Source organism: Lasioglossum baleicum, chromosome 16 (assembly GCF_051020765.1).
Source record: "Lasioglossum baleicum chromosome 16, iyLasBale1, whole genome shotgun sequence".
Classification (NCBI taxonomy): Eukaryota; Metazoa; Arthropoda; class Insecta; order Hymenoptera; family Halictidae; genus Lasioglossum; species Lasioglossum baleicum.
In genome coordinates this window covers 3,340,312-3,354,659 of record NC_134944.1, presented here as the reverse complement: position 1 = coordinate 3,354,659, position 14,348 = coordinate 3,340,312, and the positions used below count along the sequence as shown (strand labels likewise).

Here is a 14,348-nt window from a genome sequence, read left to right as displayed (position 1 = left end):
TGTCTAAAAAGAACAAACAAAAAGCATATGTTATATATTATCTGACTCCAATTTTGAAATGAGGGTCATTTTGAAAAGTAATGGCAATCGTTTTTGTGAAATATCAAATAATTAGCTACAAATAAATATTTAATGAATAATAAATATTTCCTAACATATGCTTTTTGTTTGTTCTTTTTAGACATTTCCATTGAGTAGGTATCTAATCAATGTTGTAATTGCAGCTACCAATTACAATTACTTGTAATTGCAGAAATAAAATTACAATTACATACATTACGTATAATTGTAATTGGTAATTGCAATTACTTTGGCTCAACCAGTAATTGTAATTGCGGACCACAATTACAATTTCAGTGATTCGTCAAGTAAATTGTAATTGTATTTCTGCAATTTCAAATTACAGTAATTGGTAAGTAGTAATTGTAATTGTAATCGAAATCACATTTTGCCCAACTGCGCCGCGCGCCGCGTGAATCGAAGTGCTGTGAAACGCCGCGCCGTGAAGCGCCACGCGCCGCGCCGCGCCGCGCCGTTCAATACAGCAACGCGTGCGCTTTCCCCGCAAAGAAGCCAGGGGCCACCCCAATACTACTTTTACCTCGACGTATAACTCGACGAGGTAGGAGTTTACTTACATGTTTCGTGTTGAAAAATTAAAGTACACAATGCAGTAAAATCTTGTTCCACTGATCTCAGATAAAATACATTGTGATGGGAAATATTAAATCGACGTGTTATTTAGAACGGGAAAGAAACAGAGGATACACGAAGTGAAGTTCACCGGTTACTGTCATAAGTATCAAAGTTTATTATTTATTTGGATTATGAAGTGTGTTATAGATTTATAAATAATTGCATTCAATCTTGTACGTTATATATTTGCTTCACGCTACATTGTTAAGTATTGCTATTCATTTAACAATTTTCTTCTTGCAAATATTTCAATACAGATCAACAAATTATTGTATTGTAATCGACATTCACTTGGTATAATGTAAGAAGATTCTTCAGTGTATAATCGTCATTGTATTGCATAATTACGATGCAATACAATTACGTTTAGCAAATATAAATTTACTATGATGTCCTTACCTTTATTGCAACAGTTATGTGAACAATTCGAGTAATATCGAAAAATCAGTGAATTACAATAAAGAGATCATTATTATCCGCATAAATCTTTCAACTGAAATGATATTAATAATAATCGAAGAACTATTTGAAGAAGGATATTGTTATAAATTAATTGCTTTCATATAGAATTTTATTTAGAATAATTAAGAATAATATGTTTAATTCAAATTCATATTACCTGTGCACATCTACGTATAGATAGATTACTAATTTACTTAACTAGAAATACTTAACAATTTGAACAAAGCAAAGCTAAAGCAATTTAATTCCCATTCAGTATGATTGTTATACAGTGAGAGTCAAAAGTGAGTATACACCTCGAGAACTCGGCATTTATTTAACAATTATTAGATATATGTTACATTAATAGAAAAGTTATTTAAAAAACATAAAGCGTATATTGATGGTAATTAAATGTAGATAACGTAATTCAATCTAATAAATAATATTTGAGATACAACATAAAATAGTTGAGGATCTGTAAAAATATGAATGAAAAGCGAGTATACACAACTAATTAAAAATGATTTATCTTCATTTATTAATAAAATTACGTACAATTAATACTTTTTTGGTCCACCTTTAGCTTTAATTATGGCAGTTAATCGTCTTGGCATGGATTCAGCCAACTTACGTGTTATTGAAACAGAAATATCATTCCATACTTTTGGTAGTTCGATTTTAAGGTTTTCCTTGTTCGTAATTTTTATTTAGTGTAAGTTTAAATCTAATATTTCCCCCAAATTCTCTATTACATTAAGATCTGGGGATTGCGGTGGAGAATTCAGTTGATTTGGAGCATTTTGTTGCAACCAATCTTTAACAATCTTTGCTGTACGTTTAGGATCTCGATCTTGAAGTCTTCTAACACTTGCAGCTAAATGTGTTCTTAAAATATTTAGATATTGAAATCTATCCATCGTATTGTTAATAAAAGCTAATTCCCCGACTCCAGAGGCTGCCATGCTACTCCAAACCATAATATTTCCACCGCCGAGCTTGACGGAACTAACAAGATTTTTCGGTTCTATTATAATTCCGTATTTTTTTTCCTTCAAATTTTTCGTTGCCTTTTTCTTCCAAAAATTTTGAATTTACTTTCATCAGTAAATAATATGGTGTTCCAAAATTCGACTGGTTTGTTCATGAATTTTTCTGCGAATTGCAATCGCAAAACGCGATTCTTTGCACTTATCGCTGCCAGGCCTGTACTACAACACGTATGGAGTATATATACTCATTTTTGACTCTCACTGTATGTCCAACGAAATGTATTTATCAATCAATAATTCTTTGTTTCCGAAAAAAACACAATCTGCAGATGAGAGAACTGGATTTAATAATGAATAATTCGGGTTGCGCATCGTGCATACTCGAACCTCCGCCTGATATTCTTCACATACCGCCACCTCCATTTCCGGCTATTTTCCAACAAAGTACTACCTTTTATCCACGAACGGATATATTGTCATTTCCACCTGACCTTAATGACAGCCCTTGCAAACACTTTTGCGATCGCCGATCCGAAGGAGTCCAATACATAGAGATGCCCCAACAAGGTTCTCTTTTTCAAATTCTACAGATTTTATAATTATGATCATTAAAACAATCCGTCTTCTGCACTCATCTCATTATTTATTATTTTTTAAATTTAGCTTACAGTCCCTAGGAAAAATAATGACCTGTAGCCAGTGTTGGGCAATAAATAAATTTATTTAAATAAGTAATTATTTAAATAAAAATTTAAATAATAAGTTATTTGTTATTTAGGTATTCAAATAAAACGCAAAAATAATCATTTATTATTTGAGCAAGTCTAAATGAATTTATTTAAAATAATAAAGTTAATTGTTATTTACAAATACAATTTGCAATTATTATTTGTATGAACAAATAATAAAATGAACAAATTTCCCATTTCAACTTCAATTTCAACTCTTCAATTTCAACTTCAAATCTTCAATTTCATTTTCAACGTCAATTTCAATATCAACTTCAACTGTTCGATTTCAATTTTTCAATTTCAACGTCAATTTTTCCATTTCAACTTCAATTTCAATATCAACTTTTCAACGTCGTTTTCAATTTCAATTTTTCCATTTCAACTTTAATTTCAACTTCAATTTCAACTCTTCCATTTCAACTTCAACTTCAACTCTTCAATTTCAATTTTTCAATTTTAACTTCACTTTTTCAATTTCAATTCGTTAATTTCAAATCTTCAATTTCATTTTTAACGTCAATTTCAATATCAACCCTTCAACTTCAACTCTTCAATTTCAATTTTTCAATTTCAACGTCAATTTTTCAATTTCAACTTCAACTTTTCAATTTCAATTCGTTAATTTCAAATCTTCAATTTCAAAATATAGATATGCATTCGCATAATTTGTTAAATATTTCTCAGGTATAAATGACTAAAAATAGGTACTATAAAAGTCTTACAATCATGTTCATTTGTTACAATTTTGCAGGACGAATTACGAAACCACTTCTGAATAGATCTGACAACATTTTTTTTATCAAAATCGGAACCAATGCGCAATTGAGAGAAATGTGGACAAATTAGATTTCTATGAAACTTTTGAATTTTTAAAGTACGGAGGAGCTTTTGTTTAATTTTTTATATAGATTCTTTTACTGTACATTTCCAATTATCGCATGGATTTGTTTGTCTTAATGTTCCGTAGGAAGGAATGCATCCTACAGATTTGTTTGTTTCAATTTTTATTCTAATTATACTTGTAACAACAATAATAACAACAACAACAATAATAATTATAACATTAATAATAACCATGTCAGTAATAAGTGCCGCGTGTATTTTTATTAGGAGAAGAACTCTATTTCTTCTAGTATAAATAAAGTAATGTGTGTATACTTTTAGGTACAGTTTTTGACGACACGTGGCTGTTGGTCTTAATATCATCCTGCGTAGGCGTGATTTTCATAGGAATAATATTGGCGACATTACTCCTGAAATGCAAATTGTAAGTAGGGTTTGGATTTCTCAATCTTTTGGTGGAGAAGTAGACCCTGACAACTGATATTTCAAATAAGAAGCTACAATCTGACAATTTTATTTATCAAGTTTGTGCTGGATTATAGAATAAGTCAGCGCTCGCGGATTTACTTACTCGGGACGACCGAGTTTCGAAGGCTACGCCCCACAGCCAGTGTTCCGATATCGTGCAGCATTTTTCGTACGATGGATGGCCGCTAGAAGCGCTGCGCGGAAAAAACAGTAACGTATCTATGATGACGAGGTAGTGGAGCCCTGCGCCCTGCTCCTTGGGACAGTTATATTGGCGCGGAAGTACCGAAACAATCTGTTCCGGACAAAAAAACTTCAGGACGTGCCCTACAAGTTACAAAATATACACGTTATACATTCATTTTTCAGAATCAAATCATACAAATCTTTTCAAATTCTGCGGGGTGCTTAAGGTACCCCATTTTATCGAGAAGCTTACGTTACTGAGGCTGCAAGCGCCTCTAGCGGCCATCCATCGTACGAAAAATGCTGCACACAGCAGTGTTCCGATTGAACCCAACGTTTTTCGCGCATGCGCGGCCACGACAGTAGCGTATCTACAATGACACAGCAGAGCGGCCAGGACCCTGACGCCTTGAGCACGCCTTGAGGCAGTTATATTCTCAGGAATGTACCGAAACAATCTGTTCCGGACAAAAAGACTCCAGGACGTGTCCTACGAGATACAAAATATACCGAAATGCACATGTTATACATTAATTTTTCAGAATCGAATCATTCCAATTTTTTAAAAGTCTGCGGGGTGCTCAAACTACCCGATTTCATCGAAATGGTTACGTTACTGAGGCTGAAATTGCCGCGCATGCGCGAAAAACGGTGGGTTCAATTGGAATACTACCCGCCGCGCCGTGGGCCCGGGTTCAAGTCCCGTCGTGGTAACTTTTTTTTATACTTTTTTTTTTATATTTTAGATATATTTTTATCCGCCAAAGGGTTAATTGAAAATGATACTTATTATTTTATAAAAGAAACACTATATCTACATACACGAAAGATTATAATTACATTAAAATAATACACAACAAACAAAAATGATACATATAATAGAAAAAGCTATTACTACATACGCAAAAGACAATGATTATAAGACAATAATAAAAAAAAAGTATTAAAAAAAACGTTACTACGACGGGACTTGAACCTGTACCCACGGCGCACAGTGTGTAAATTTGACCTAACTCGATTCAAAATCAAAGAACTTTCGATAGAAATGAGGTAGAGCGATGAATTTTTTAAAATAAAACTGAAGCTTTGCAGAATATGGGAAAATAGGGAGATTACGGTACGAACGGGTTTTAACCTTGTGAAAATTCGTTAAACTAGCACAATTTCAAGAAAATTATGGTTTTTCCAATACCACGCGCCGAAAAATTTTTTTTTAACATGCATTTTAACATACATCATTTTCCGTAGATTTTTTCACGCTGATTTCAAATCTGGTCTTAAAATTTGTCTACGATTCAAAATTTGTCGCCGTCAACCTAGTCGTGATACGATCTCCAATTCCGGGATCGACACGACACCACAAATTTCTTGTGACGCGAAGGCTTTGCATTCTCTTGTAAGACGCGAAATATTGAAAGGGCTTAATTTCCTATAAACCATGCTTCCCAAAAGGATTTTCGGCGAGTTTCAAGTTACTATCTCGTAAACTAAAGCCGATCGCCATGTACTTCCAAAGGAAAACGTTGTCTAGAATGGTGACCTTGACAATATATTTAAAGCTCATTGAAATTGGTGAGGAGGTAACACTCCGTCGAAACAGTTTACCTCAAAAATATAGATTTTCATATAAAATTGTAAAAGTGACCTGCACGGAGCTTCTCGAGGGCGCAACAATATCAAGCAAATACAATCATTGTACAGAGTGTCCAGAAATATCGGGTCGCCTTGGAAGGGGCGATTCCTGGGGTTATTTGAAGCAACTTTTTCGTTTGTAGAAATGTCTGCCTCGTCTTTGTTAAGGATAATTGTAAACATAAAACACGCACCAATCAGAGCGCGGCTACGGCGCGCCATAGTACGGAGTGTCCGACTCGACGGCAGGTTTTGCTAAACGTAGCGTTGGTGTCGCGCCGCGGTGAAGTAGTGAACAAAAGAAGGGGCAGAAATTGGTTTAATTAGAACTCGCTTATTCTGCTTCGAAATGTATGTCATCGAGCAGTGATGTAAGTATTTACGGCTGAATAAGCGAGTTCTAATTAAATAAATGTCTGCTCCTTCTCTTGTTCACTACTTCACTGCGGCGCGACACCAACCCTACGTTTAATAGAACCTGCCGCCGCGCCGAGTCGCACTTTCCGCACCATGGCGTGACGTGGCCGCGCTCTGATTGGTCCACGATTTTTATTAATTACTCCGTAACAAAGCTGAGGCGGACTTTTTTTGATACTCTTCTCTATACCCTACAACTTTTATCTGAAACATTTTTTATACCATTTATGTTTTTTAAGGTATGGAATTTTGTCCTCCAAACGGGCGGGCTCTCTGACGCACTGATTTTTTTGCGGCACATCGCAGGATTGTTCCGATTAAAAAGAAAAATTCGTGCACATTTTGAGCTTGATCGGATAACGGGAAATTGTGCTTCCGGGCCCTTAAACATTAAAATAATTAATGAAATGCTCATAAAAACGTTTTCCTCGTAGATCTTCTAAATTATTGACTGTACCGACAAAATGTGTTCAACAAAACATGTCGATCTGGACAAGCTGCATTTTTCATGTCGTATTACTTTTATATTTATATTTAATGTTTATTGATAATAGATAATGAAAACACATTTCAGTTTTCAAATTTCAGGAAAAATATTTTTACTTTGTTCTGACATTTTTCTCGATCTTTTTGGAATCGTTTGTTTTACGAATAAAAGTAATACGACATGAAAGACGCAGCTAGTACAAATCTACAGATATGGTTGAGCATACGTTTCAATATAGTCAATAATTTACAAGATTTTCGAGAAAAACGATTTTATGAGCATTCACATAATTATCTTAATGTTTAAGGGCCCGGGGGCACGTTTTACCGTTATCCAATGGAGCTAAAAGATTGCAAAAAAATTTTTCTTCACGAGTAAATAAGAACCTCTGTATTGCACATATATTTACGACAATTTTCGAATGATTACCTTATTGTACCTTATAGTACCTGATAGTACCTTATTGTTATTAAAAATAGAGACGACTTTCGGTTATGTTTTTGAGCACTCATATAATGAACTATTACATTTAGTTCTATTACGGCTTATTAACAAACACGAAAGCTTATTTTCGGTATTATATTAATTATTTTCAAATAAGTGTCACATTTTATAGTAAATGTAAATCCTGGCTGAACTTCCGAATACGTCCATGCTTAGAACTGGATGGAATTATGGAAATAGGTTTCTTTTTTACTAAAATGATAACTGTCAGAAGGATTTTTGGCGACTCGAGAAAAATTTTTTATCATTTTAATGTCTCTACCTTACCGATAAAATTTTTTGTAGGTTTAGGTGTTTTTTTTTGTTAAGGGGGAGGCTAAAACCGAGGGCGAACCCCTGTAAACACCCACCTCCGGCACGTTCAAGGGCCAGGCCCCTTACCTTTCCGCCCCTCACCCAGCTTGTCTGCTGAGTCGGCCCCACTCTTCCCGTAAAAAATGTTAATTTCTCATTTTAAACATGGAGAAATTTTCAAAATGTACATAATTCAATACATATACAAGTTGTCCTGCTGAAATGAGATCAGTAGATATCTCAGAAGACGTTGTCGTTATTAAAAAAGTGTTCCTACAAAAGTTGTTTGGTATGATGGGCTACATAATAAAAAATTAAAAAAAAAAATTTTTTGATTTTTGCTTTTTTTAGCAAAGCAAAGAAGATTGCGCTAAATTTCGGAATTGTGCATTGCATGTGGATTAGGCCTACTGGGGACACCACGATAAAAAAACGCGCCGCTTACTCTACCTCAAGGTGATAAAATGAAATGAGTTTTTTAGCCAAAACGCATGTTGAAGTTCACTTTGCGGCGCTCGTACCCCAAAACTATTAATTTTACAAAAAAAATTGTTATTACATAAATTGTAGGAAATTTTCTCTAGTTTAATTTTGTATATAAATGTTTTTATCGTAAAATGAGTCGGAAAGGAGATATTGTCAAAAAACTTCTATTGGGCGCCATTCTTTCCAATATGGCGGCGCGAGCGGCAAAGACACGAGGTGACAAAGTTGAAATTCGGAAAGAGCCCGACACACTTCCTTAGGGCACATCGGATCCAACCAGTTTCACAATTGGCGCTGCCGGCACTCGGCCCTTTTGCGGGTTGCAGGTATCCGCGTTTTTCAGCCGTCCCCTCTGTTTTATTCGGCCCGGGCTATTTTCAGAGTCGTCGACTTACTAGACGGGTCAGTCATCATTGATGAGCAGGCCATGCTACCTAATATTTTTGTCAGTTTTTGAGCTGTTTTAAGGCTCGGTGTGAACGTCGGGCCCCCTCACCTTCAGACCTGCAGGGTGTCTCGCTTGCCCTTTCAGACTCTCCCCACTTCACCATAATTTTCATGTCGAATGTGTCAAGTTTTTGAAGCCCGTCCCTACTCTGTTTCCGGATAGTCCAGAAACCTGTCCACACCCTGCCCTAGGGCTAATCCCTCCGCCTGTGCTGTGAGTCTATTGGGAGTTCAAGATGCAAAGGACCGCGTATTGTTTTGACCATTGGGAGGAAGTTACTGCTACTTGGGATCCGATCCGACTTTATCGAAATCACGGCTGGGCCGAGATATCAATTCCATACGATCTTCTCTTGCCGAGTCTACTTCGCGCTTGGGTTGAGAAGGAAGGATTCACCAACTTCGCCGAAATCTGTCTCCTGAGAGATTTGATATCGGGTTCATCGAGATCTTCCTTCTTGGGTGGGCTTGACACATCCTAGAAAATATGGCTGATTGTTTGGATGTGACCATCATCCTCGGTTCTGGTCGGTGTTCAGCAATTAGCTCCGTCCACCCGGCCTTTCCCTTAAAGGTTTCTTAATTCCGTTTGCGTTTCTTGATTCCATTTTTTAGTAGGGTCCATGCCCAGTTTCCACAGTGGTACCATTTTTTCGCTGACCACCCCCTTTTCCTTACTCTATCCCCCAAACAGGGGAGATAGAGCAGCGGCGGGTACCCTGATGAGGCGGGATGGCCAACTTGGGCTTCCACCAGTTCACCGATTCCCTGGATAAAGGGGAAATTGCTGCCATTGGTTGCCCTATGATCCCGACAGTAGGTACCGAGCCCGTAGCAGGAGAAGAAACCACCTAATGCCACACCCGGGAATCGAACCCTGCTTCCTGCTACGAATCAGATACTCTACCACCTGAGCCACTGACCCGCATTAGGTCCGGCTAGGAATTTGTGCGCGAAACGAATTAATTGAATTAGTTACAGAGGTATGCAACCATGTGGGCCGCCTACGACTTTGTCGGTAAGGTAGAGAGTGACATTAAAATGGTAGAAATTTTTTTCGAATCGCCAAAAATCCGTCTAACAATGATCATTTTAGTCAAAAAGGAACCTATTCTCAAAATTTGATTCGATTCTAAGCATCGACGCCTTCGGAGTTTAGCCTAAATTCCTGTTTAATTTGCGCCAAATGAGTGACAAATGATAAGAAAAGAAAATAATCAATTGTGACTATGTACTGTGTAGTAATAGAAGTGGTAAGAACGGGGTAATATCCATGCCAAACGCAGCCTCCGGTGTACAAACGAAAAATGGAAGAATTCAAAATGAAGCTGTCCTATATCCTTGCGCGACTGACACAATACAAGATAGCCGTGTTATGTGGGCTACTCTTACACCAAGGGGCACCACCAGACACTACTTAGAAGAACATACCTATGAAACGATCGGTGGAGGACAATTTCACAAACGTGCCTGTTCAACTACGCCAACTGAACATGTAAAACTCAAGGCAATTTACCGATATTACGTTTGTATATCTAGTAGTATTTTCATTCGTTACCACTTTTCGGAAACTTTAATATCGTTTCGTTTACTCGTGTGCTCCTGGATCTGATTTACATATGTGACAATATTACTTTATGTAATAATGTGGTGTATTGTGCAAAGATGTTATTGAACAAATGTAATCCTTTTTTTCAGCATTTCTGTTTGAATACAATTGATTTATGGAAAATGCTGTTCCGTCGATTAAAGAGAAAACGATATTAATTGTAGAAATGGTAATTCATCGGTACTTCTATTTTATCGAAAGCAGAGTATACAGAATCTCATTTATAAGTACGGTAGTGTCACGATATGCGTGAAAAGGTGCTACATTCAGGCATGCTCAACTGGACGAATTGAGAGCGCGAGCACTCGACTCGGCTCGGGAACCGGGTCGCAAGCAGTGATGGTACGTACGTACCATCACCCATCACTAGTCGTGAGCAGGCTGGCACACGTAGGGTGGGGAGAACTGTAATAGTGTGCGTGTGAACTTGTGCTACTTTCGCATGCTTAGTGGTTTCCCCTTCCATACGTCCGAGCTGGGTCTCGGCCAGTGATGCCAGATGAGGGGAGTCACGGTGAAATGATGTACCCCCACTCTGATGACGGGGAATGAGTGGGGCGAATGGGAGATACGTTGCACGTGCGCGATGGGGACCGTGGAATGAGCGCCTGCGCACGGTGCTGGAATGGAACAGTGGAAGGGGTAGGAGGAGAGTACATGAGCGCCGCCCGGCGCTCATTCTGGCATCACTGGTCTCGGCTCGTGAGCTGGTTAGCGGCTCACGAGCCGCTCTTGGAGCTGCGAGTTGTGCATGCCTGCGCTACATGATACAGTATCGCCAGAATCGACCTAAACTGGTCGATTTTTGCTCTCCCCCGTTTCTCCTTCCACTATCCCATTCTACATCCCCCACTAAGTCCGTAGACCGGCCACGTATTAATCTGGTCATCAGAAAGGGGGGTAAACTGTATTTCCCTCGATTTCTTCGATCTGGCGACACTGACACAGTGTTACCAGACAGAGGTAATCGAAAAGTAATCGGGGGGAATACAAGTACCCCTTCCCCGATGAACAGAGTATGTAATATGTGACACGTTGCGCGACGAGAATAGAGTGAGGCAGAGTGAGGCGAATTGGAGACACGTTGCGCGTGCGCGATAGGGACTGAACGATGGAATAGGATAGTGGAAGGGGATAAAGGTGGAGATCCTGGAGGGGGAAATGAGGTTGGTTTCAACCTCATTCTGGCATCACTGCATTGACATGATATCCGTGAGAACGTTATCCCCATTACCGCGGGGTACATGTACCACACAAGGGGTCAAGAAGAATGATACAGGGTCAGATACTATATTGGTAAGACCACTGGCGCACCCATGATGTAATCTTGGGGGGGACCGAGTTGAACCCAGCCCTAGGTTTTGCGTGATGACCTTTTTTTTAGCCAAAATATCTGTTAACGGTACTCAGGGCTATTCCGCGAATTTAATTTTGGAAGCTAAACATTTTTTTCTTGGGGGTGGGGGGACTTGGCCCCCTGCCTTCTCCTGTGGGTGCGCCACTGGGTAAGTCAATCCTAATACAATGCAAAACTTTGTCGTGTCTCATTATTTTTACATGAAACTTTTTACGAACGCATTTGCGACATTTTTCTGATTAAAATAAGACCACATCTGGCATAATTTGGAGTTTTTCCGATTTTCGTTAATAACTGCTGGATAAAGCCGCGGCGGACATTTTTGCAAAGGAAAATGTCGCTTCAAATGACCTCAGGAACCGTCCATTTCAGGGAAGCGAAGGAGTTTTGGGACACCCTGTATACAGAGTATCCCATTTTAATCAATGACTGCGATAATCTTCAGAAGTACTCGTTATTTCAGAAAATGTTTTATACGAAACTTTTTCTGTGTCGAAGGGGATTGTAACACATTGCCACCATGTATTTTATTTGTAAGTGTACGCATTAAGGACACGTAAAGGTCATCATTATTGTTTTAATGGAAACATAATTTTTTATGCACTATTCGATGCAGCTCGGTATTCTAAATAAAAACGTATTGTTATATGTATACTGTATACTATGTATATACCCAGTCAGCCAGGCCTGCCTCGAGCAGAAATCGAGCCCATCTGCCTGTCAGAATCCAGGACCGAGCGGCCAGAATTGTGCCCGAGCAGCTTCTGCCGGGCAGATGCCCGTCCAAAATCGAGCATTTTGCTTACTGGTTATATACAATATACACTCCTCAAAAGAATTAAGGGACCACTTGTGCGAACCCGAAAAATTTCTCCCACTTTACGTGATCATAACTCCGTAAAAAATTGCTGTATCGATATCGTTAAACAATGGCTTGAAACCTCTAGTTTCAGATGCTCTGTTTCAAATTGTTGCTATGTTGGTTTTTTATAAAGTTATAGCGAGATGAAGACAACATTGACGGTTAACAAAAATTTTGTGCAACTTTCGAACATCACACGGGGAGGAACAAATTTTTTTGATAAATCGCGTTAATATCATTTGGAAGGGCTATCTTTCCTGTGTAAATTGTATGGTTGTTGATTATTGTGCGATTTTTTTTATTCGAGTTATTCGACATTAAAGTAAATGTTGACTTTTTAACTTTAACTGGCTCCAGAAAGCGAAAAAATTATCGTAGAATCTTGTGCAAAAAGGCAATAGAAAGAGCGTTTCTTTCTCTTCAAGGGACTCCTTTTGTTTTTTCAATTTCATTAACATTTCGATATACCAGGTGTTTCTGCAAATATGCTTAAAAAATAAACAATTTCCATTTTTCCTTTAACTTGGTGTATCTCGTATTGTATCTCGAATTGTATATTGTATAGTGTCATTCTGTTACACGATGTATATACGGTGGCAAAAAATTTTTGGAATGAAACACTTCAATGCTACAATGTATGTATTCACATATAGAAATTCAGATTTAATTTCAATACAATTTAGCTGAAGAAGAATAAATGTTGGAAGAAAATTACCTACGAATAGGATAGGTTAGCGATACAAATGGAAGCATCCATGAATTACCAAATTCTTACGAAAACGATTTACACAAGATTGCGTTATACTAAAATATAATTAATTGGTTATTTTCCTTGTGTGTGTAAAACGTGGAAATGCTCTAAAATATCTGAAGACAGGCCATTGATCTTTCAGACTTATGCGGACCCGCCAGTTACCACCCCAATTCAAACCCGGCCGAGGGATGATAAAGCGTTTGATAACACGGCATTCGTAGATTACGAAGAGCCGCTGTCAATAAAGACTGATTATTACCAGCTCAATGATGTTTTGGAGCCAAACGATTCAGGCAATACTTTGCTGCTCGTATCAAAAGAATTTCATCGGTATATGTTTATTATAATTTAAATTGTTTCCAATTTACAGGCATTCTGACGATCCAGCAAAGAGGAACATTACGGCCTCGTGTTAGCTCACCGACAAGAATTGAACATCCAAATTTACCACCGCTGAATCTACATCCACATAAGAGATCATTTCGTAAAGATTCTGCCACGCTGCAAGCCTCGGATACACTACTAAGACGTAGTAGCATTACATCGTCCACCTATATCCCGACCATATAAATTCGATGTCTGATCTTTTTTATACATAATATATGAATATGTCTATACAGTAAGCAACATGAACGGTACATTACCGATTTGTTATCTTCATTACTTTAACCATAAGCATGTAATAGCTACGTAAGTTAAATCAAGCGACATAATCGTTGAATGAGATGTGTAAATTAGATCTACATTCTCTATATTCATTTATAACTGAAGTCTTACAAAGTAGCGATGTAATGAAACTAAACGTATTTAGATATATAACATATTACTACATATATACTTACGTCACATTTTTATTATGTATGAACCTAATATAATACCTAATAAAAGGTAATACCCAATAAAAGTTCGGAACAAAGGAATCTTTTCTGTGGTTCTCTTACTACAGTAAAGTTGCGATCTAGCTCCCATCGCCTGTTCCGAGCAGGAACAGAGGATGCACCAGGGCCCTGCGATTGAGAGGGCCCCAACACGATCAAGAACTAAAATAATGTAATTTTTCTGCAGTAATTAATGTATTAGCAAGAACAAAATCACGCATTAAATAAACGTGCATGAGTAATATACAGGGTGAGTCCGAGGAA

The 14,348-nt window shown here is 37.7% G+C and overlaps 1 protein-coding gene across 5 annotated transcripts; it reads left to right on the top strand.

Moving 5' to 3' along the window:
• Nucleotides 1–586: 586 nt before the first annotated feature.
• On the top strand, nt 587–14,126 carry LOC143217302 (uncharacterized). 5 transcript variants are annotated; one of them, XM_076441430.1, is made up of 6 exons: nt 587–786; nt 2,459–2,696; nt 4,025–4,127; nt 9,867–10,131; nt 13,346–13,499; nt 13,577–14,126. In XM_076441430.1, exons 2-6 carry the CDS (start codon nt 2,459–2,461, stop codon nt 13,774–13,776), a joined length of 960 nt encoding a protein of 319 aa, XP_076297545.1. In that variant the 5' UTR covers nt 587–786; the 3' UTR covers nt 13,777–14,126. The 5 variants fall into 5 exon arrangements, with proteins under 5 accessions (XP_076297545.1, XP_076297543.1, XP_076297544.1 ...); XM_076441428.1 differs by having other exon boundaries at nt 587–796; nt 2,451–2,696; XM_076441429.1 differs by having other exon boundaries at nt 587–799.
• Nucleotides 14,127–14,348: the final 222 nt, after the last annotated feature.

Excerpts from the sequence above, each read along its gene's own strand:
- LOC143217302 (XM_076441426.1), top strand. The coding sequence starts at position 2,360 with ATGGAGTATATATACTCATTTTTGACTCTCACTGTATGTCCAACGAAA. Across the intron at positions 4,128-9,866 it reads TTACTCCTGAAATGCAAATT|TAATAGAAGTGGTAAGAACG; the intron begins GTAAGTAGGGTT and ends TGTACTGTGTAG. Across the intron at positions 10,132-13,345 it reads CTGAACATGTAAAACTCAAG|ACTTATGCGGACCCGCCAGT; the intron begins GCAATTTACCGA and ends TTGATCTTTCAG.